Raw genomic sequence first — 23,764 nt, forward strand, 5'->3', positions numbered from 1 at the left:
AGAGAGAGAGAGAGAGAGAGAGAGTGGAGAGTGCTAGAGAGAGAGGAGAAGGAGAGAGAGAGAGAAGAGAAGGAGAGAGATGAGTGGAGAGTGCTAGAGAGAGAGAGAAGGAGAGAGAGAGATAGGAGAGAGAGAGAGAGAGAGAGAGAGAGAGAGAGAGAGAGAGAGAGGAGTGGAGAGTGCTAGAGAGAGAGAGAAGGAGAGAGAGAGAAGGAGAGAGAGAGGAGTGGAGAGAAGAGAGAGAGGAGTGGAGAGTGCTAGAAAGAGAGAGAGAAGAGAGAGAGAGAGGAGTGGAGAGTGCTAGAAAGAGAGAGGAGAGAGAGAGAGAAGGAGAGAGAGAGAGGAGTGGAGAGTGCTAGAGAGAGAGAGAGAAGGAGAGAGAGAGAGAGGAGTGGAGAGTGCTAGAGAGAGAGAGAGAAGGAGAGAGAGAGAGAGGAGTGGAGAGTGCTAGAGAGAGAGAAGGAGAGAGAGAGAGAAGGAGAGAGAGAGAGAGGAGTGGAGAGTGCTAGAGAGAGGGAGATCCAATAGAAAGGTGACGTGCTTCTTGTGAAGTACTGGTTATTTACAACAGAATCATTCATAAATAAACATGAACGATGCATCAGATAAAGCAGTTCTCTGTCAAACACAAACTACATAACAGAGGACTCTGTTCAGATCTCAATGAATTTGAGATAAACATAAATGGCACCCTATTCCCTATATATAGTGTATTACTTTTGACCATGACCGATAGGGAATATATAGGGACTAGGGTGCCATTGGGGACACAGCCTTGGTCCAGATTAATGATGTACTCAAGACTCAAAGGGCTAACAAGCACTCATCCACTCTTACCTCCCTCCATTCAATTAATTGAGAAGGGGAATCGTGACCAAATGTAGCAATTCTGCAGCAAAACTGAAAGAGCTCTTTTCTACTTCTATTAAGTCTCCAGTGTAGAGTAGAGTTGCCCCCCACTGCCCAGGCTCCTGTCCTGTCTGAGAGAGAGTACAGTACCACTGTGGCTCCCATTCTGCAGCCCTTTCATTCAGCCACTACAGTGTGCGTGTGTGTGTGTGTGTGTGTGTGTGTGTGTGTGTGTGTGTGTGTGTGTGTGTGTGTGTGTGTGTGTGTGTGTGTGTGTGTGTGTGTGTGTGTGTGTGTGTGTGTGTGTGTGTGTGTGTGTGTGTCCTAGCCTGACTGGTAATGTTCCATTATGGAATACAAGGCTGACTGGTAATGTTCCATTATGGAATACAAGGCTGACTGGTAATGTTCCATTATGGAATACAAGGCTGACTGGTTATTGTTCCATTATGGAATACAGGGCTGACTGGTAAGGTTCAATTATGGAATACAAGGCTGACTGACAATGTTCCATTATGAAATACAAGGCTGACTGACAATGTTCCATTATGGAATACAAGGCTGACTGGTAATGTTCCATTATGGAATACAAGGCTGACTGGTAATGTCCCATTATGGAATACAAGGCTGACTGGTATTGTTCCATTATGGAATACAAGACTGACTGGTAATGTTCCATTATGGAATACAAGGCTGACTGGTATTGTTCCATTATGGAATACAAGGCTGACTGGTAATGTTCCATTATGGAATACAAGGCTGACTGGTAATGTTCCATTATGGAATACAAGGCTGACTGGTAATGTTCCATTATGGAATACACGGCTGACTGGTAATGTACCATTATGGAAAACAAGGCTGACTGACAATGTTCCATTATGGAATACAAGGCTGACTGGTAATATTCCATTATGGAACACAAGGCTGAATGGTAATGTTCCATTATGGAATACAAGGCTGACTGACAATGTTCCATTATGGAATACAAGGCTGACTGATAATGTTCCATTATGGAATACAAGGCTGACTGGTAATGTTCCATTATGGAATACAAGGCTGAATGGTAATGTTCCATTATGGAACACAAGGCTGACTGGTAATGTTCCATTATGGAATACAAGGCTGACTGATAATGTTCCATTATGGAATACAAGGCTGACTGGTAATGTTCCATTATGAAATACAAGGCTGACTGGTAATGTTCCATTATGGAATACAAGGCTGACTGTTAATGTCCCATTATGGAATACAAGGCTGACTGGTAATGTTCCATTATGGAATACAAGGCTGACTGGTAATGTTCCATTATGGAACACAAGGCTGACTGGTAATGTCCCATTATGGAATACAAGGCTGACTGGTAATGTTCCATTATGGAACACAAGGCTGACTGGTAATGTCCCATTATGGAATACAAGGCTGACTGGTAATGTTCCATTATGGAATACAAGGCTGACTGGTAATGTTCCATTATGGAATACAAGGCTGACTGATAATGTTCCATTATGGAATACAAGGCTGACTGATAATGTTCCATTATGGAATACAAGGCTGACTGATAATGTATCGGAGACTAACCCGTATAAACACACATATGAACTGTGTTTCTATCCTATAATGTAAAACACTTTGAGCTATATAAATCCAATGCATTTATACAATCAGTGTGTTGTGGGCCCTACATAACACAGACCTACTGTAGGTACTGTATAGCCAATCACTGCATGTTTCACTCTCTCCAATCACCAACTACCTTATAAAGAAAACACAATTTGCATCCCAAATAAACACTATCCCCTGTACAATGCACTACTTTTGTGGAGAGTCCTATGGGCCCTGGTCAAAACTAGTGCACTAAATATGGAATAGGGTGCCATTTGCGACACAGACACAGTTTAAAGCAGGTACCAATAAGGGCATGATGCTTGTAGGAGAAAATAAATGGAATGTCATAAAGTGGAGTCCAGCCCATAATGCAGTTCTTGGTCTTTAACATGTTATTCCTCATGTCATTCCCTATTTCCCCTCCGTGAGACGACCTGTTTCCCCCTATATATCTGACCTATTACATTACCAGATTGATGACTGCTAATAGGTTTAAGACTTGTCACTTTAATTGAGGTGGAAAACTATTATTTTCATTCATGATATTTTTGCACAACACCTAATTATAACTATATAAGTATTCCTCTACTGCAGCATTTGACACAGAGAGTAAGTGACAAACTCTCTTTGAGAGAGAGAGAGAGAGAGAGAGAGAGAGAGAGAGAGAGAGAGAGAGAGAGAGAGAGAGAGAGAGAGAGAGAGAGAGAGAGAGAGAGAGAGAGAGAGAGAGAGAGAGAGAGAGAGAGAGAGAGAGAGAGAGAGAGAGAGAGAGAGGAGTGGAGAGTGCTAGAGAGAGAGAGAAGGAGAGAGAGAGAAGGAGAGAGAGAGGAGTGGAGAGAAGGAGAGAGAGGAGTGGAGAGTGCTAGAAAGAGAGAGAAGGAGAGAGAGAGAGGAGTGGAGAGTGCTAGAAAGAGAGAGGAGAGAGAGAGAGAAGGAGAGAGAGAGAGGAGTGGAGAGTGCTAGAGAGAGAGAGAGAAGGAGAGAGAGAGAGAGGAGTGGAGAGTGCTAGAGAGAGAGAGAGAAGGAGAGAGAGAGAGAGGAGTGGAGAGTGCTAGAGAGAGAGAAGGAGAGAGAGAGAGAAGGAGAGAGAGAGAGAGGAGTGGAGAGTGCTAGAGAGAGGGAGATCCAATAGAAAGGTGACGTGCTTCTTGTGAAGTACTGGTTATTTACAACAGAATCATTCATAAATAAACATGAACGATGCATCAGATAAAGCAGTTCTCTGTCAAACACAAACTACATAACAGAGGACTCTGTTCAGATCTCAATGAATTTGAGATAAACATAAATGGCACCCTATTCCCTATATATAGTGTATTACTTTTGACCATGACCGATAGGGAATATATAGGGACTAGGGTGCCATTGGGGACACAGCCTTGGTCCAGATTAATGATGTACTCAAGACTCAAAGGGCTAACAAGCACTCATCCACTCTTACCTCCCTCCATTCAATTAATTGAGAAGGGGAATCGTGACCAAATGTAGCAATTCTGCAGCAAAACTGAAAGAGCTCTTTTCTACTTCTATTAAGTCTCCAGTGTAGAGTAGAGTTGCCCCCCACTGCCCAGGCTCCTGTCCTGTCTGAGAGAGAGTACAGTACCACTGTGGCTCCCATTCTGCAGCCCTTTCATTCAGCCACTACAGTGTGCGTGTGTGTGTGTGTGTGTGTGTGTGTGTGTGTGTGTGTGTGTGTGTGTGTGTGTGTGTGTGTGTGTGTGTGTGTGTGTGTGTGTTGTGTGTGTGTGTGTGTGTGTGTGTGTGTGTGTGTGTGTAGTGTCCTAGCCTGACTGGTAATGTTCCATTATGGAATACAAGGCTGACTGGTAATGTTCCATTATGGAATACAAGGCTGACTGGTAATGTTCCATTATGGAATACAAGGCTGACTGGTTATTGTTCCATTATGGAATACAGGGCTGACTGGTAAGGTTCAATTATGGAATACAAGGCTGACTGACAATGTTCCATTATGGAATACAAGGCTGACTGACAATGTTCCATTATGGAATACAAGGCTGACTGGTAATGTTCCATTATGGAATACAAGGCTGACTGGTAATGTCCCATTATGGAATACAAGGCTGACTGGTATTGTTCCATTATGGAATACAAGACTGACTGGTAATGTTCCATTATGGAATACAAGGCTGACTGGTATTGTTCCATTATGGAATACAAGGCTGACTGGTAATGTTCCATTATGGAATACAAGGCTGACTGGTAATGTTCCATTATGGAATACAAGGCTGACTGGTAATGTTCCATTATGGAATACACGGCTGACTGGTAATGTACCATTATGGAAAACAAGGCTGACTGACAATGTTCCATTATGGAATACAAGGCTGACTGGTAATATTCCATTATGGAACACAAGGCTGAATGGTAATGTTCCATTATGGAATACAAGGCTGACTGACAATGTTCCATTATGGAATACAAGGCTGACTGATAATGTTCCATTATGGAATACAAGGCTGACTGGTAATGTTCCATTATGGAATACAAGGCTGAATGGTAATGTTCCATTATGGAACACAAGGCTGACTGGTAATGTTCCATTATGGAATACAAGGCTGACTGATAATGTTCCATTATGGAATACAAGGCTGACTGGTAATGTTCCATTATGAAATACAAGGCTGACTGGTAATGTTCCATTATGGAATACAAGGCTGACTGTTAATGTCCCATTATGGAATACAAGGCTGACTGGTAATGTTCCATTATGGAATACAAGGCTGACTGGTAATGTTCCATTATGGAACACAAGGCTGACTGGTAATGTCCCATTATGGAATACAAGGCTGACTGGTAATGTTCCATTATGGAACACAAGGCTGACTGGTAATGTCCCATTATGGAATACAAGGCTGACTGGTAATGTTCCATTATGGAATACAAGGCTGACTGGTAATGTTCCATTATGGAATACAAGGCTGACTGATAATGTTCCATTATGGAATACAAGGCTGACTGATAATGTTCCATTATGGAATACAAGGCTGACTGATAATGTATCGGAGACTAACCCGTATAAACACACATATGAACTGTGTTTCTATCCTATAATGTAAAACACTTTGAGCTATATAAATCCAATGCATTTATACAATCAGTGTGTTGTGGGCCCTACATAACACAGACCTACTGTAGGTACTGTATAGCCAATCACTGCATGTTTCACTCTCTCCAATCACCAACTACCTTATAAAGAAAACACAATTTGCATCCCAAATAAACACTATCCCCTGTACAATGCACTACTTTTGTGGAGAGTCCTATGGGCCCTGGTCAAAACTAGTGCACTAAATATGGAATAGGGTGCCATTTGCGACACAGACACAGTTTAAAGCAGGTACCAATAAGGGCATGATGCTTGTAGGAGAAAATAAATGGAATGTCATAAAGTGGAGTCCAGCCCATAATGCAGTTCTTGGTCTTTAACATGTTATTCCTCATGTCATTCCCTATTTCCCCTCCGTGAGACGACCTGTTTTCCCCCTATATATCTGACCTATTACATTACCAGATTGATGACTGCTAATAGGTTTAAGACTTGTCACTTTAATTGAGGTGGAAAACTATTATTTTCATTCATGATATTTTTGCACAACACCTAATTATAACTATATAAGTATTCCTCTACTGCAGCATTTGACACAGAGAGTAAGTGACAAACTCTCTTTGAGAGAGAGAGAGAGAGAGAGAGAGAGAGAGAGAGAGAGAGAGAGAGAGAGAGAGAGAGAGAGAGAGAGAGAGAGAGAGAGAGAGAGAGAGAGAGAGAGAGAGAGAGAGAGAGAGAGAGAGAGAGAGAGAGAGAGAGAGAGAAAGAAAGAAAGAAAGAAAGAAAGAAAGAAAGAAAGAAAGAAAGAAAGAAAGAAAGAAAGAAAGAAAGAAAGAAAGAAAGAAAGAAAGAAAGAAAGAAAGAAAGAAAGAAAGAAAGAAAGAAAGAAAGAAAGAAAGAAAGAAAGAAAGAAAGAAAGAAAGAAAGAAAGAAAGAAAGAAAGAAAGAAGAGAGAGAGAGAGAGAGAGAGAGAGAGAGAGAGAGAGAGAGAGAGAGAGAGAGAGAGAGAGAGAGAGAGAGAGAGAGAGAGAGAGCGAGCGAGCGAGAGAGCGAGAGAGAGAGAGAGTCTAGAGAGAGAGAGAGTGTGTTAAGACTGATCATGAACTGCTGTTAGAGAAACATAGAGGGAACAGAAACCCTAAACCTTACCCACTTCAAAATGCTGGACTGATGATCACAATACCCCTATTGTAATGGCTGTTGGACAGTATTGAGTGTGTGGAAAAATGTGCAGTGGGAATTTCTTGCACATAGAGAAAAGGCAGTTGGTCGTCAGATGTCTCGCTGAGACGCTGGGATGTGGAGCTGCTGGCACCCTGAACACACATGCACAGACACACACACACACACACACACACACACACACACCCAGAGCCAAGACGTCTGGCCTCACACGGCACGCCAACTACACGTCTACAGCCGCCAAGCAGAACTAAGACAGGCCAGGGAGGCGCCACACACACACAGACAAACACACACACACACAGACAGGCCAGAGAGTGGCTGGCTTTGAAGAAATGTTGCATGCTGGGAGCCTGGAGGCTGCTGATGGAGCAGGAAAAGATGATAGAATAACGTAGAAGTGCATGACATCATAAATATTCTGACCAATACCAGTATATTATTTCTCTGTACTCATCCTTGCTGCCAATAGATGTATAATTGAGACACAGACCTCCCATACCACTGCCCCTGTCTCAGCTGTTATTCTTCTAGTGCCCCAGTGCTTGACTTGGACTGAAACAGGTGCCGATACTCATGTTGGGTGCCAGTACTGTTTATCTTGAGGTGCAGGACCTCCACAATACTTTTGAGCTAAAATGATATGAGAGGAACAGGAGCTCAAGCAGTAGAAAATGTAAGGTGCCAGTACTCAGACCCTGTGAGCGCCTGCTCAAGTCAAGCACTGGGCCTCCCTCTATTTCCCTCTCTCCCTCTAGTTCCCTCTCTCCCACACATCCCTGCATCTCCCCTCTCCCTTACAAATCTTACTCCCTCTCCCCCTCACCCTTCCCTCTCCCTGGGGCTTTCACTGGGCATAGATCCCGTTTGCACATCACTCAGCCCAGCGGAGAGCTTCCAAACCCTGGCCGTCTCAGCCCCAAGCCCTCTCTCTTAAACCCAACCCCAACTCATCCAAACCCTGGCCGTCTCAGCCCCAAGCCCTCTCTCTTAAACCCAACCCCAACTCATCCAAACCCTGGCAGTCTCAGCCCCAACCCCTCTCTCTTAAACCCAACCCCAACTCATCCAAACCCTGGCCTTCTCAGCCCCAACCCCTCTCTCTTAAACCCAACCCCAACTCATCCAAACCCTGGCAGTCTCAGCCCCAACCCCTCTCTCTTAAACCCAACCCCAACTCATCCAAACCCTGGCCTTCTCAGCCCCAACCCCTCTCTCTTAAACCCAACCCCAACTCATCCAAACCCTGGCAGTCTCAGCCCCAACCCCTCTCTCTTAAACCCAACCCCAACTCATCCAAACCCTGGCAGTCTCAGCCCCAACCCCTCTCTCTTAAACCCAACCCCAACTCATCCAAACCCTGGCCGTCTCAGCCCCAACCCCTCTCTCTTAAACCCAACCCCAACTCATCCAAACCCTGGCCGTCTGAGCCCCAACCCCTCTCTCTTAAACCCAACCCCAACTCATCCAAACCCTGGCCGTCTCAGCCTCAACCCCTCTCTCTTAAACCCAACCCCAACTCATCCAAACCCTGGCCGTCTCAGCCCCATCCCCATCTCAGGCACACAGATGCTTGTGAAACAGGAATGAAATGAACAGTTCCCTCTCTCCCCCAGACCTCCTGCATGTTAGAGTGTCTGATTGCTGCAGCAGCAGTAGAAGCTTTGAAGTCTGGAAGAAACAGACTGATAAAAAGCAGAAAACAAAAAAACGAATGGTCTCTTTCTCATAACAGACGCAACAACAACCTGAGAAAACGATACCTCTTAATGAGGCGTAATTACGGTTTTGACCCCGCAGTGGGATCTGGCTTGGAGGCCCTGTAGCGAATGTGGTGGACCTGTGGTTTGTCAATGGCTTGCTTCTTTTCTTGTCTACTATACCCATTTTTGGCGGGTGTCTTTTGTTGAGGTTTGACATGTGACATGTCTTTTTGTCAGAAGAAGCCCTACCCTGTCCTCCTGCAGCTGAATTAGGTAAATAAAGTGGAAACCTCTTTTGTCCTCAGCTGTCAGAGGGGCTTTACACTGTCTCAGTTACCTTGGAAACCTTGGAGAGGTGAAGGAGAGGACAGCCAGAAGAGAAGAGATCCTCCAGCTCTGCAGACACCAGGTAAACGCCTCACTTAGTATGTTTCAAAATCGCACCCTATTACCCATGTAGGGTACTACTATATGTAGTGCACTATAAATAGGGAATAGGGTGCCATTTGGGACACAACCTTAGCCTTTCTCCAACCTAAACTCCCTCACTTCATTTTCTCCACTCTAAACTCTCTTATCCTCTACAATCCAATCTAAACAGATTGAACATTAAACTAACACTTAATGCCTGACAATACTTCAGCAAAATCCACCAAACGATTTTCTATCTGGGTAATATTTCTCCTCTAGGTAATGGTCTCTCCATTTCCCTTAAAAATTAGTTCAGAACTTCAGACCCCTCTCAACTCTCAAGGGTAGTTCTCTTTCCAATATAGTCTTCATTTGGCATTTGGTATTTCCCAGCTCATATACGAAAAAACTAGCAGCTTGAATACGTACAAGTTATAGATATCGGACTTCACATGATCAAGATGCAGGTGATAAGGCTTTCAAGACTTTTAGTTGTCGCAATTAAAAATTCTGAAACTTTCGCATGCGAGATTCACCTGTCGACAGGTTGACTAGAAAAACAGAATAGACAATGTCCTACCTGTAGGATGCAGGACCCAGCAGCCGTGTTCTCCTTGATGGATACGTTGTAGAAGTTGCTACCGAACACAGGTTCGTTGTCGTTAATATCTTGTAGTACCACATGGACCAGAGCTGTGGAGGACAGGGAAGGCCTCCCTCCGTCTGTAGCCACCACAGTCACACTTGGCCTGGGCTGCGACTCGTAATCCAGCTGGGAGAGCGTGGTGATGATCCCTGTTACTGGGTCGATGGTGAACCACTGGGCCTGGTTCTCATCCTGGCCAGCCTGGCCACCCTGGAGGAGGCTGTATGTGATGTCTCCATTGGGCCCCTGGTCATTGTCTCTCGCCGTGACCTGCAACACGAAGCTCCCTGGGAACACCACCTCAGGTATTGCCTGCCTGTACTCCTGCTGATCAAACAGAGGAGGGTTGTCGTTAACGTCAGTGACTTGTATCGTAAAGGAGGACTCAGCCCTGAGAGGAGGGGTGCCTGCATCTGTAGCCATCACTCTGAGTTCGTATGTGTCCCTCTCCTCTCGGTCCAGGATCTGGTCCACACACATCAGGTAGATTATGTTGTCCTTGGTGGTCAGGGCAAACTTCCCGTCCCCTCCTTCCAAGGAGACGTTGACATTGGCGTATTCTCCGTAGTCCGGGTCGGTGACGGAGATGCGTGCGACGTACTGGCCAGGCTGGGCGCCCTCAGAGATCTGTGGGGAGCCGTCTTCGCTGAGGAAGATGATGGTCATGGTGGGCTGGTTGTCATTGTAGTCCCGGACGTGGATTGTGACGAAGGCGTTGGTAACCTCGGGCTGCGTGGCGTTATCCCTCGCCTGGACCACAAGCTCGTGGACCCTCCGCATCTCAAAGTCCAGCGGCTTGTTGAGCGTGATGACACCCGTACGAGAGTCAATTATGAAGTAGTGCTCTGGGTCGCTCTGCCTGCGGTTGATCTCATAGAGAACAAGGCCGTTGTCTCCCTGGTCAGCGTCAGAGGCAAAGACTTGGAGAATGTTGCTACCCGGCAGCAGATTCTCTGAGATAATGGCGTGGTAGCGACTCTGGTTGAAGACTGGAGCGTTGTCGTTGATATCCTGAACCATCACATCGAGCACCATCTGACCAGTCCTCTTAGGGGAGCCTCCATCGAACGCCTCTAGGGATAAAGTATAAGACGGTCTGGTCTCACTGTCCAGAAGAGTGTTGACCACCAGATCCAGATAGAGAACCTGGTTTGATCCTCTCCGGGTCTCCAGGAGGAAAGCCTGGCCGGGGTTCCCGTCTTTGATGAGGTATCCCTGGGTAGTCAGTTGGCCCTTGTCCCCATCCACGGCCGGCTCTAGGGGGAACCTGGTTCCCACCGCCGTCATCTCCGGGATCTTGAACGCCGCTCTCCTCCGGGGGAACGTGGGAGCGTGGTCATTGATGTCATTCACCGTGATTGTCACTTCAATGGTCAAGCCCGTCATAGTCACGGCAATGAAGTTGTACCGGTCCCTCAGCTCATGGTCCAACACCTTGGCTGTCTTGATGATGCCCGTGCTCTCATCTATGTCCAGGTCACTCCCCACCCCGGTGCCCTCATGGTCTGATATGAAGTAAAGACTTGCGGTGACGCCAGGCGGTAACCCAGCGCTGATGTCCCCTACGATGGTCCCGGCTGGCTGTTCCTCATCCAGCTGGAGCTCCAGGTTCCCCAGGACGGTGGAGGAGTGGACGGTGATCAGCTCCAGGACGATGTAGGCCAGCAGCAGGACCCCTCGGCTCCACCGGCCCTTATTCTGCAGCGACCTCGACACAGACCGCCCCAAACCCTTGGCCTCGGTCTTCATTCTGATGGCTTCTTCCTAAACCTGAGAGGGACACAGAGAGATGGGAAACGTTAGAGTGTGCTGCACTGATCGTTACTTCCTGACAATGTGTACATCCCATTTGGCACCATATTCACTACATAGTCCACTTCTTTTGACCAGAGTCAGTAGTGTACTATGTAGGAAATAAGGTGCCATTTGGGAGTCAGCCCAAGAAAACCTCTCGGCTGTTTGTCCCGGTCAGGTCATGTAATCAGGAAACATTCCTGGCTCCTCTTATAACCTGATCCAGCAACAAAAGCTGAGTGCTTTTTATTGGCTTAACAAAGGGAGGGGACAGGCTCTTTCTGTATATTTGGTGAGCTGTGTAACAATTCTGGAAAATGCCTTAATGCTCCATATGCTCTACAGGCTGTGGTCCCAACCACAGTGCATATAATAGATCACTTGCATCATGTCATTTTCAACCCCTCCTTCCACTCACCTAATAAGTCAACACCTTGTTACTTTGGCATAACAGAGAACCCTTCCTTTACTAGAGAACTGTCCAGACCACAGACTAGCCCACAGACCAGCCCACAGACCAGACCACACCACAGACCAGCCTACAGACCAGACCACAGACCAGTCCACAGACCAGCCCACAGACCAGACCACAGACCAGACCACAGACCAGACCACAGACCAGACCAGACCACAGACCAGACCACAGACCAGACCACAGACCAGACCACAGACCAGACCAGACCAGACCACAGACCAGACCACAGACCAGACCACAGACCAGTCCACAGACCAGTCCACAGACCAGTCCACAGACCAGTCCACAGACCAGTAAACAGACCAGACCACAGACCAGACCACAGACCAGTCCACAGACCAGCCCACAGACCAGACCACAGACCAGACCACAGACCAGACCACAGACCAGACCACAGACCAGACCAGACCACAGACCAGACCACAGACCAGACCACAGACCAGACCACAGACCAGACCAGACCACAGACCAGACCACAGACCAGACCACAGACCAGTCCACAGACCAGTCCACAGACCAGTCCACAGACCAGTCCACAGACCAGACCACAGACCAGTAAACAGACCAGACCACAGACCAGACCACAGACCAGTCCACAGACCAGACCACAGACCAGACCACAGACCAGACCACAGACCAAACCACAGGGATTAAAATCTTTCAAATACTTTGAGTGTTTGATCTAGCCTGCCTTGAATAGCAGGTGGGCATGGTTTGCAGTTATGGTACAATTCTATTGGTCCAGTAAGCCAAGCAAGCTTAATCAAGTGAAGATAAAGTATTTGAAATTATTTTTAATAGTATTTGAACACAGATCTCCTGCAGGCGTACGTTAGAACGACAGAGGGAGACGGTTTATGGTCTCAACATTCAGTTCTAATCAGAGAGACAGGTCCAAATGCAGCCAGGCTCTCTGGTCTGTAACACTACCCTCTAGAGCTACTCTGTGTTTGTGTGTGTGTGCGTGTGTGTGTGTGCGCGCGTGTGAATCATCTGTATTTAAACAGTTTGCTAAAGCACATGCACATCTTGAACCAGGGTATATGTTCGCCTGTATGAAACCAATTCTGGGGAAGGCGAGACTGCTGGATTTACAAGAATGTTGACCAGTACTCATAGACAGACTGAGTGTGAGCTCTTATAGAGGGACCGTGTTTGAAAGGCTCTTTACAGTATTGAGTGGTCCCTGAGTCCATATTTCTATGGGGATGTTAACTTGAGGAATGTCCTCCCCAGCTTCATGTGTGGAGAGTAAACCAGGGCCCGAAAAAGTAAAGCTGTGTTATAGCGACAGAGAGAAAACACTCTACTTTATCCACTTGTTTTGAGAGGTGTAAAACTCCCCTGTCTTAATGGAGAATGGAAGCTGAGTGGAGACAGGTGGTGTTTTGAAAGCATAAAACTCCTGCCATTTCCCTGTGATATATGCCCTTAAAACGGTTCATGAAACTCCTGAAATGTCCGTCAGCCGCCTTTCATAAATTACACCTTTGGCAAATCAGGTAATTATGTCAGAAGTGAAAGTGTCTTCTTGGCTCCTGTAACCTATATTTCACTAGGCACAAGTGATTCTAAATCCATACATTTGGCGGATATTGAGAGCACATTTTCTGCTATTGCCTTAGCCTCTGTGATGGGTCTAACCTTTTACAAGACTCAATGGTGGCTCTGTATGGAACAAAACATGCATGGAAGGTGAAAAGGACACAAAACTCTGTTTTCTGAGCTGAGCATTTCTTGACATAAAAGGTGGAAAAGTGGAAGTTAGAAATTGTGGAAAGTTGTCAGATATATTCTAATGTATACATAACAGAGGTCTAAGGGCCAGAAATAACTTTTGCTAGTACAGTGAACTGTTCAGGGGGACATCCTTAACAGTATGTCTTGACTCTCTCTGTAGTTCTCTGATTATTTAAGACATAATAGCCAAGAGAGCACTACATTTGAACAACCACAAAGTGTAACTGTGAGAATGAGGATGATATGGATTGCCACACAAAAAGACGATTTCTACAACACTGAAGAAGAGATCCTGTGTAATGGAGCAATTACACCGGCTATGTCCCAAATGGCACCCTATTCCCTGTATAGTGTCCTACTTTTGACCAGAGCCCTATGGGCCCATATCGGGAATAGGGTGTCATTTGGGACGACGACACTGTTTCACATTGTAGATAACACAGTTTTGTCAGGAAATATCCCAACTGTTGATGACTTGTAATTTGTTGTGAGACACTATGATTCAATGTGGGCTGTCTGACTGAGCTGACTGTCACCGTCTGCAGAATAGTCCAAAACCACTAAATGTGTCTCTGGGAAAACAAGTAATTATTGTCTGTTTCTCATAACAAGAGCATAATTTCTAGTTGTCAGTGGTCCTGTTAAACTAAATCAAATTCATAACTAATTTATTTTGTCCTTCAAAAATAAAATAAACTTCAATGTTCTCCGGGAAAACTCTGAACATGAAAACAGGAGTTGTATTATATGGTGATGAATCAAGTTTTTTCTACTGTAGAATAATATTAGTAGAGGCCGACCAGACTCCCCCTAGTGGCAGTACTGTAACATTGAGGGAAATATCCTTGCTTCAGACTGTACAGTACTACATGTATGTGTCTGTGAGTGACTAGGAGCATGTGAGAATGTATGTTGGAAAGTAGATTTGTGCATGCATGTGGGATGCATATATGTGTGCATACGTGTCTTTGCACACACGTGCGTGTGAGTAGCCTATCTGTGTGTCATGTGTCGTGTGTGTGTGTGTGTGTGTGTGTGTGTGTGTGTGTGTGTGTGTGTGTGTGTGTGTGTGTGTGTGTGTGTGTGTGTGTGTGTGTGTGTGTGTGTGTGTGTGTGTGTGTGTGTGTGTGTGTGTGTGTGTCTGGTCCGTGGTGGTGACAGTGTGACAGAGTGAGCGAGGGAACAGTGCAGAGCAGGAGAGAGGAGAACAAGAGGAGTGGAGAGCGAAAGAGGAGAGCAGTAGGGCTCCTTGCGGTCTCTCCTCTCCTCTCCTCCCCTCTCCTCTCCTCTCCTCTCCTCTCCTCTCCTCTCCTCTCCTCTCCTCTCCTCTCCTCTCCTCTCCTCTCCTCCCCACCCCTCCCCTCCCCTCCCCTCTCCTCTCCTCCCTCTTTCCCCTCTCTTGGCTTGGCTCTAATCATGGGTGCTGGAAGCGTTCCTCCTCTAGATGGGATTCCAAGGCTACTTTCTGCCAGTCGTGATTGTGAGCCATCATACAAAAACACAGTACACACTAAAGATAGAAGAAAACCATGGAATTTGAATGAAATAAAAACAGAACTCATTCTAGTTCTGTGGTGAAAACCTAAAGTCAGAGCATTCTTCAGTGACAGTTTTTGTGTGTAGACAGCAGAGTTATGAAGTTGTAGCGTACTGTTTATTTCCCCGTTTTCTGTGGCTAAGATATTGAATTTGACATGCTGAACCCTTTGCTTTACATTCCTTTATCTCTGCATGGCTTGTAATTTAATCTAGTTGAGTGCTTCCTAAGACAGTGAAGCAGTTTACAACATGGATCCGAACACTGTATCTGTTGCTTATGTTCCATCCCAAATGGTACCCTATTCCCTGCATGGTGCACTATGACCAGAGACCTAATCTTAATGGTTTAGACCGTAGAGCTGAAGCTCAACAATGGGGTACAGCGATGTTAGTTGGCCAGGATTTTAAAAGCTTTCACTACTAATTCTCCACTAATAGCAGAGTCTGGAGTTGCTCCATATATTAGGTACAATTCAAGTCCACAGAGATTCCCATTGTGCTGCCAACAAGGAAGTACTTTCAAGCAATAATGATTTACTTTATAGCAAAGCTGAGGCAGGACTTCTAGGTGTTTTTTCAAAGGCCCAAATTATGACTTTTAAGGAGGCAGGCATCTTTGAATGCCACGGCAGAACTAACGCAGGCTCTGGTCTTGGTGTGTGTGTGTGTGTGTGTGGCAGCTGGAGGACCACTCTGCTGCAGCCTAATAGATCTAGCAGGCCCAGCCACCAGCCTGGGTCCGGCAGCTCTACCAAAGCTCTAACTGTATGATGCCAGATTAAGCCCAACATAAAGTCACAAACGACACACTAACTCAGCATAGTACTATGGCTTTATAGCTCTAACAATGTTCCTTATTCTTCTACTAAATGCTCAATTAAATATATAACGGTATGTGGAAAACACTTATGGTTTCCCCCACTGGCTGACTGGCAGGGATAAGGGGTTTGGGTTCTACTAGCTGCTAGCTAGACAAACAGAGAGCTACCTAGCTGATTAAAGATGTTTCTCCCTCCCTGTAGTCTGGAGAGCAGAGGGAGAGAGCAGAGGGGGAACAGCGTAGCTATGCTGCTGCCAGGGGCTTTGAAACAAGCCAAAGGGGAATCCAGAATACAGGCCAGATAGGAGCCAGCTAGGAGCCTTATGGGAGGAAAGAAATACAGGCCTGAGCCTTGGGGAAAGAGAAGTCTGTCTGGCACCACACCACTTCAGAGTACAGTAATAAAGATGTTGATGGTCTAATACAGAGGTTGGCAAGCAAAGCGCACAGAGAGCCAGAGTTAAAAGTGGCCCCCTTTCATCTTTATCACTAAGGTTGTGTCCCAAATAGCAAACTATTCCCTATATAGTGTACTCCACCTGGTCAAAAAAACTGCACTATGTAGGAAATAGGGTGCCATTTGAGACCTAACCTAAGAAAAATACCTTACATGTATAGTGCATTCGGGAAAATATTCAGACCCCTTGACTTTTTTCACATTTTCTTACAGCCTTATTCTGGTGCTCCCAAGTGGCACAGCGGTCTAAGGTACTAAATCTCAATGCTAGAGGCGTCACTACAGACCCTGGTTAGTTTCCAGGCTGTATCACAACCGGCAGTGATTGGGAGTCCCATAGGGCAGCACACAATTTACCTAGCGTCGTCCGGGTTAGGGTTTGGCCGGGGTAGGCCGTCATTGTAAATAAGAATTTGTTCTTAACTGACTTGGCAAGTTCAATAAAGGTTCAATAAAAATAAATAAACACATTCTAAAATGAATTAAATAAATAAAAATCATCATCAATCTTTGCTATGAGACTTGAAATTGAGCTCAGGTGCATCCTCTTTCCATTGATCATCTTTGAGATGTTTCTACAACTTGATTAGAGTCCACCTGTGGTAAATTCAATTGATTGTACATGATTTGGAAAGGTACACGCCTGTTTATAATAGGATCCACAGTTGACAGTGCATGTCAGAGAAAAAACCAAGCCACGAGGTCGAAGGAATTGTCCGTAGAGCTCCGAGACAGGATTGTGTCAAGGCACAGATCTGGGGAAGGGTACCAAAATATTTCTGCAGCATTGAAGGTCCCCAAGAACACAGTGACCTCCATCATTCTTAAATGGAAGAAGTTTGGAACCACCAAGAGTCTTCCTAGATCTGTCCCCTCGGCCAAACTGTCAGGAAGATGAACAAGAACCCGATGGTCACTCCAGAGTTTCTCTTTGGATGTTTTCAGCGACGGGGACTGGGAGACTAGTCAGGATCGAGGGAAAGATGGGCGGGGCAAAGTACAGAGAGATCCTTGATGAAAACCTCTCAGGACCTCAGACTGGGGCGAAGGTTCACCTTCCAACAGGACAAAGACCCTAAGCACTGTCATGACGTTGGCCTCTTTGGGTATTGCAAGCCCATCCCCCTCTCCCTGCCTCCCCCTTGCCTCCTTCAACTAGGTTGATGTGGTCAGAGAGGTCTTAAATTCCTGAGAATCTCCTCATGGACACATAGTATAGAGACAGTAGATTTTCATGGAGAACAAAGGAAATCCTTCCACCTCACAGAACTTGAGCTACGAACAAATTTTATGTTTCGGAGAAAGTATAAAAGATCGGTGAAGAATCCAGCTACGAACTGGTCCGTTTGTCACAACTTGGGAAGCTCATGGGAGACGGTGTGGCCACATTACCATAACAATGTTTATATAATAGCCCCAGATATGAGGTTTACATCTAATTGTTGTATAAGATGAATGAGTGAGTATGATACTGTTTACACAATTTTACAATGTGATTTTGGACTGTTTAATGAAGGAAAACTCAAAAAGGGAATTGGATTTGAACTAAATCAGAGGGCCGCCCCTGAGCCCAGTTAGGGTCAGACATCCTGGACCGCCCCTGAGCCCAGTTAGGGTCAGACATCCTGGACCGCCCCTGAGCCCAGTTAGGGTCAGACATCCTGGACCGCCCCTGAACCCAGTTAGGGTCAGACATCCTGGACTGCCCCTGAGTCCAGTTAGGGTCGGACATCCTGGACTGCCCCTGAGCCCAGTTAGGGTCAGACATCCTGGACCGCCCCTGAGCCCAGTTAGGGTCAGACATCCTGGACCGCCCCTGAGCCCAGTTAGGGTCAGACATCCTGGACTGCCCCTGAGCCCAGTTAGGGTCAGACATCCTGGACCGCCCCTGAGCCCAGTTAGGGTCAGACATCCTGGACCGCCCCTGAGCCCAGTTAGGGTCAGACATCCTGGACCGCCCCTGAGCCCAGTTAGGGTGAGACATCCTGGACCGCCCCTGAGCCCAGTTAGGGTCAGACATCCTGGACCGCCCCTGAGCCCAGTTAGGGTCAGACATCCTGGACCGCCCCTGAGCCCAGTTAGGGTCAGACATTCTGGACCGCCCCTGAGCCCAGTTAGGGTCAGACATCGTGGACTGCCCCTGAGCCCAGTTAGGGTCAGACGTCCTGGGACAGCCCTTTTCTGCCATTCCGAATAAAACCCCCACTCGGGTTTTCGATCAGCAGACTGAGCTTACCTCAATTACGAGATGGCTAAAGGTTGCAGACCATGTTTTTCTCCATTAGGAGGACAAAGGTTGTAGACCATTGCTGAATCTTTTAACCATACAACGTGGTTAAACTCTTAGACTATCAATACAGACAGAATAAGAACAAGTCTTTGATATTAATTACCATTCTGCAGCTAGGAATTCGGTATCATTGAACGCGAAGAACGACAACCGCGGAAACATACATTCTATAACGAATGTCACTCTGAACAATCCCCTCTAACCACAACCGAGAGAGAGAGGGAGCGAGATGGACAATTCTACAAAAGAAACAAACTTTTCACCAGCTATCAAGACGACACAATATATATATTGATTGCAATTGTTCCCGAATGAGTGAGCGTTCATGTGCAAAGGAATAGCATTTCAATTGTTATGATTATTAACTCTGTAATGGCTTCTTAGTCGACCCCCACTCCCCTTTTGTCTAACAAGCTGCCATGCCGGTTTAGCCCACAAGGGCACATTCTCCTATCATTTCATGTAACCACATTTACCTTGTTTGTTTGTTTATGCATTTCTGTGAATGACTTGGTTAGTAATAAATAAATGATTTAAGACAATTGATGTATGGATGACTCATACAATTTACGACATTTGGAATGAGACTAACGTGAGGTAAAGTAAATAATTCATTCATTCGAAGACTAATTGATCAGATAAAATATCTGAAAAGTTATTTTAGGAAATTATAACTTTGTAATCTGAATATTTTTCCTTGGTGCCCCGACTTCCTAGTAATTACGGTTACATGATTAATCAGTCTAATCGCGTAATAACTAATTACAGAGAATCTTTGATAAAAACTATCAGTCTTCAGTTAATGATAGTAAAGACACGACAGCACACAGCCAAGACAACGCAAGAGTGGCTTCGGGGCAAATCCCTGAATGTCCTTAAGTGGCCCAGACAGAGCCCAGACTTGAACCTGATCAAACATCTCTGGAGAGACCTGACAATAGCTGTGCAGCAACGCTTCCCATCCAACCTGACAGAGCTTGAGGATCTGCAGAGAATAATAGGAGAAACTCCCCAAATACAGGTGTGACAAGCTTGTAGCGTCATACCCAAGACACGAGGCTGTAATCGCTTCCAAAGGTGCTTCAACAAAGTACTGAGTAAAGGGTCTGAATATTTATGTAAATGTGATATTTCATTATGTTTTATATACATTTACAAAACATAAAAAACTGTTTTTGCTTTGTCATTATTGGGTATTGTGTCTAGATTGATGAGAGAAAAAACTCCGATGTAATCCATTTTAGAATAAGGCTGTACAAAAATGTGGGAAAAGTTAAAGGATCTGAATACTCTCCGAAGGCACTGTATGTTCTTTCAAACCAACCAATTTAACAAAACACTGACTCAATACTCATATCATGTCTAATAGCATTAGTGTGTGTGTGTGTGAACTTTGCCCAAAAACCCTACTAATGTTGATACTTCATGTGCTATGTTTCAGTTTGTTTACAGTTTTACATGGTCAGGCTTGTTTTAACCCAGGTCTCTTTAAATCCCCTCAACTGAGCCTAGTGTGGCAGCAGGTCCTGGCTAAGTATTAGCATTATATTCCCTATACTCTGCAATACTTTTGACCAGACCTATTCCCAATATAGTGCATAGGGCTCTGGTCAAAAGTAGTGTACTATGTAGGGAATAGGTGTGTCATTTGGAACGCACACTGTTTTTCTCTCTAACAGAGCTTTACTTTTCTGGTTCCTGCTTTACTACAGTCTCTGGGTCTTAGTAGGCATATATGCTAAACAGAACCACTCTCTGAGTTCACAGGAGATGTTTACTCTGGAGGAATTAGGCCTACTCTAATCAAATCACCCGCAGGAAGTAGTTAGATGCCGCATCAAGCACCATGCAGGAATAAAAGCCTACATTCATCAACCTCTAGCTAAAGCCTCTTATCTTACACCAACAACATTTAGCTACTCCAAACTTTATAAAACGTTACCTCTGTAGTAATGTATATCACTGGGTATTACTTATTAACGAGTGTGATGATGTGCCTGAGAGCTATTCCCAGGTGGGGACGTTTCCCTTCAGTTTCCCCGCACAAATGTTCAGATTTGTTGGTAGCCTACCAACATTTCCTAACCTGATATTCATTGAAACATTATGCTTTGTATTATATAAGAACGCAAAAGCAAGAGTCTGGTTTTCATTTTATTTATTTAGAAATGTTTAGTGTTTGTATTTCTTTTGTTTGGTATCACCAACTTCTCTAGGCCTACTCACCACGGCTGCTGAACTGGTTTCCTACAGCTTTAGGTTGTGCCACTCTCGTTAGCAGGGTTGGGGAGTAACAGATTACATGTTGCTGTACATAGTCTATAGGTAAATAGCTCACCCTTTTTCACCTACCTCATTCCCATACTGTTTTTATACTGTTTTTATTTATTTACTTTTCTGCTCTTTTGCACACCAATATCTCTACCTGTACATGCCCATCTGATCATTTATCACTCCAGTGTTAATCTGCAAAATTGTATTATTCGCCTACCTCCTCATGCCTTTTGCACACATTGTATATAGACTGCCCATTTTTTTCTACTGTGTTATTGACTTGCTAATTGTTTACTCCATGTGTAACTCTGTGTTGTCTGTTCACACTGCTATGCTTTATCTTGGCCAGGTCGCAGTTGCAAATGAGAACTTGTTCTCAACTAGCCTACCTGGTTAAATAAAGGTGAAATAAAATAAAAAATAAAATGTAATCTGTTACATGTAAGGGATTACCCCAAAACATGGCAACTGTACGTTACCAGCCAAAATATTGCAATCAGATTACAGATACTTTTGAACAAATAGATGATTACTTCAATGATTACTTTTAAATTCAGAGAGGATGTTTGTGAAAAAAATCTTTGACACTCTTCTGTTTTCTCAATGAGAGCATTGACAGCATTTCTTCAAATCAGCATTGAAAAAAGGTGCAAGTTTAAGTTTGTTCCAGTCAGAGACCATTATTTTCAACTCAAATCAATGAGCCCAATCAGTCATCCATGACAACAAAATCATAAACAACAGAGTAGGGCTGGCTAATAAATCCTTAGTTTCGGGGTTATACTCAGGTAAAACAATTTGGCTAACCTATACTTCCATATTTCCAGGTCCTATTCTTGAAGATCAAGGGGAATAACATTTATTGGAATGACTGGAATTCTGACAGACTTTGTTTTTTAATGTAAAGATAGAATTTAATCGTATTATTATATGTAGTAGAAAGCGATGGTTTTGAAGAAGCCAACATAACCAACTCATAAAATAACATTTTACATCCATATATGTCCAGCTATGTAAACTTTAACATTGATTTATCCTGCAATAGATGTCATTCAATTGGTAACATACATTTTTGTCTTCTTCTAATGACACTTAAGGGGAAAGTCATCTAAAAGTAACAGAATGTAATCAGATTACGTTACAGCACATTATTATGTAAAACGAGTGCCATACTATTGCCATTGCAAATCACAGTATTGAGAATGGTGATGCATGTGTTTAAATGAGAGGATAGGTCAGGTCCTTTTAGGATGCTCAGTCTCCTCAACCAAGGAAGCTGCCATAGAGAATGATAGAGTCCTCTAGTGACCTAAAGGCAATTTTAGCATGGTCAGCGCCATTTTAAAGCAATGGCGCTGCCAATGCTGTCACAGATGCTATAATGGCACAGATATAAAGTTGAGTCCTCTATCTATGGAAACTGCTTTTTAGGTAACACTTGGATTCTTCTCAGAATGTTTTTATTTTATTTAACCAGGTTAGTCAGTTAAGAACAAATTCTTATTTATAGTGACGGCCTAGGAACAGCGGGTTAACTGCTTTGTTCAGGGGCAGAAGAACAGATTTTTACCATGTCAGCTTGGGGATTTGATCTAGCAACCTTTCAGTTACAGGCCCAACACGCTAACCACGAGGCTACCTACTGCCCCTAGAATAGCATTCTCTCAGCCTAATGGCAAAATGTGTAGAATAGCATGATTAGTTATACAATTGCAAATGTTTGTCTTTTCCCCATGGCAAAATGTGTAGAATTGTGGGAAGTTAGCTGCTCAGACCTTGCTGTTACTATAGCTCTGACATATACTCAGATATGTGAGTTCATGGGCATAGCCTTTGTCCTCAAGATAATATTACTATTTTGGCCAACTAGGTTTATTGTTTCTCAACCAAGTATTTTTGTCTACTATTTTTCATAAACAATGTATTTTGTATCTTGATTCAGTCTTGAACATTACCTGTACTGTTAAATAACGACCACCTGTTTTTGCAGGTGATCCTCAATTGTTGCTGTCTAATCTCACAGCAAAGCAACACACTTACCGAGCGCATGCACAAACACACACACACACCCATGCACACACGCGCACACATACACACACATGTGGCCCCTAATTATAGAAAATGGCCCAGTTCAAGGCTAAATAAAATATGGACACTTTGTTAACTGCCGCAATATCTGCTCTGGACTGCACTGTGAATGGAAAACATGCCTCATTTTAAAAATAAAAGCAGGTTTTTTAAATAACCTTTAAGTGTTATTAACCTGTTATTAACCTGTTATTAACCTGTTTGCACCAATTGATTTCACATCGCTGAAAGTAGAATGAGTCTTTACTGTGCCACAGTCCTTCAGTGGGAGAGTGGTCACATTCTGTCTGCGTCCCAAATAGCACCCTATTCTCTAGATAGGCGAGCCCTGGTCAAAAGTAGTGCACTAAATAGGGAATAGGGTGATATTTGGGAAGCAGATCTGAGACACATAATCTGTCTAAACAAACGCTGCTGCCGTCCTCCATTAGCCTGAGCCTCCACGTCACAGAAGGGTGCCAGAGTTCAGAGCTAAACAATCTGAAATAAAGGCCACTGTCAAACAGAGTAAACAGCAGCGCTGCCCACAGATGAAACAATCCCAGATGGTCCATCTACTACCAGCCTGTTTCATCTCCTGAACCAGGATTGTGTCCCACATGGCATCCTATTCCCTAAATAGTGCACTACTTTTGACAAGAGCCCTATGGGGAACCTTATGTGCCCTGGTCAAAAGTAGTACACTATTTAGGGAACAGGGTGCTATTTCAAATCAAATATTAGGTATAGACTAACAGTGAAACGCTTACTTACTTTTCAAATAATGAAGAGTTAAAGATAAGATCAACATTTAAATAAAACATTTGAATAGTGACACGAGG

The 23,764-nt window shown here is 44.5% G+C and overlaps 1 protein-coding gene across 2 annotated transcripts in view; it reads right to left on the reverse strand.

Annotated features, from left to right (window-relative positions):
• LOC118374102 (protocadherin-16) overlaps positions 1-23,764 on the reverse strand; it is a 217,865-nt gene that overhangs the window by 182,844 nt on the left and 11,257 nt on the right. For both annotated transcript variants that reach the window (XM_052467517.1, XM_052467516.1), the window contains exon 2: positions 9,401-11,236. In XM_052467517.1, the coding sequence (XP_052323477.1) occupies positions 9,401-11,215 (1,815 nt within the window). In that variant the 5' untranslated portion in view covers positions 11,216-11,236. The remainder of the gene's footprint in view (positions 1-9,400; positions 11,237-23,764) is intronic.

Source organism: Oncorhynchus keta, chromosome 18 (genome assembly GCF_023373465.1).
Source record: "Oncorhynchus keta strain PuntledgeMale-10-30-2019 chromosome 18, Oket_V2, whole genome shotgun sequence".
Lineage (NCBI taxonomy): Eukaryota > Metazoa > Chordata > Actinopteri > Salmoniformes > Salmonidae > Oncorhynchus > Oncorhynchus keta.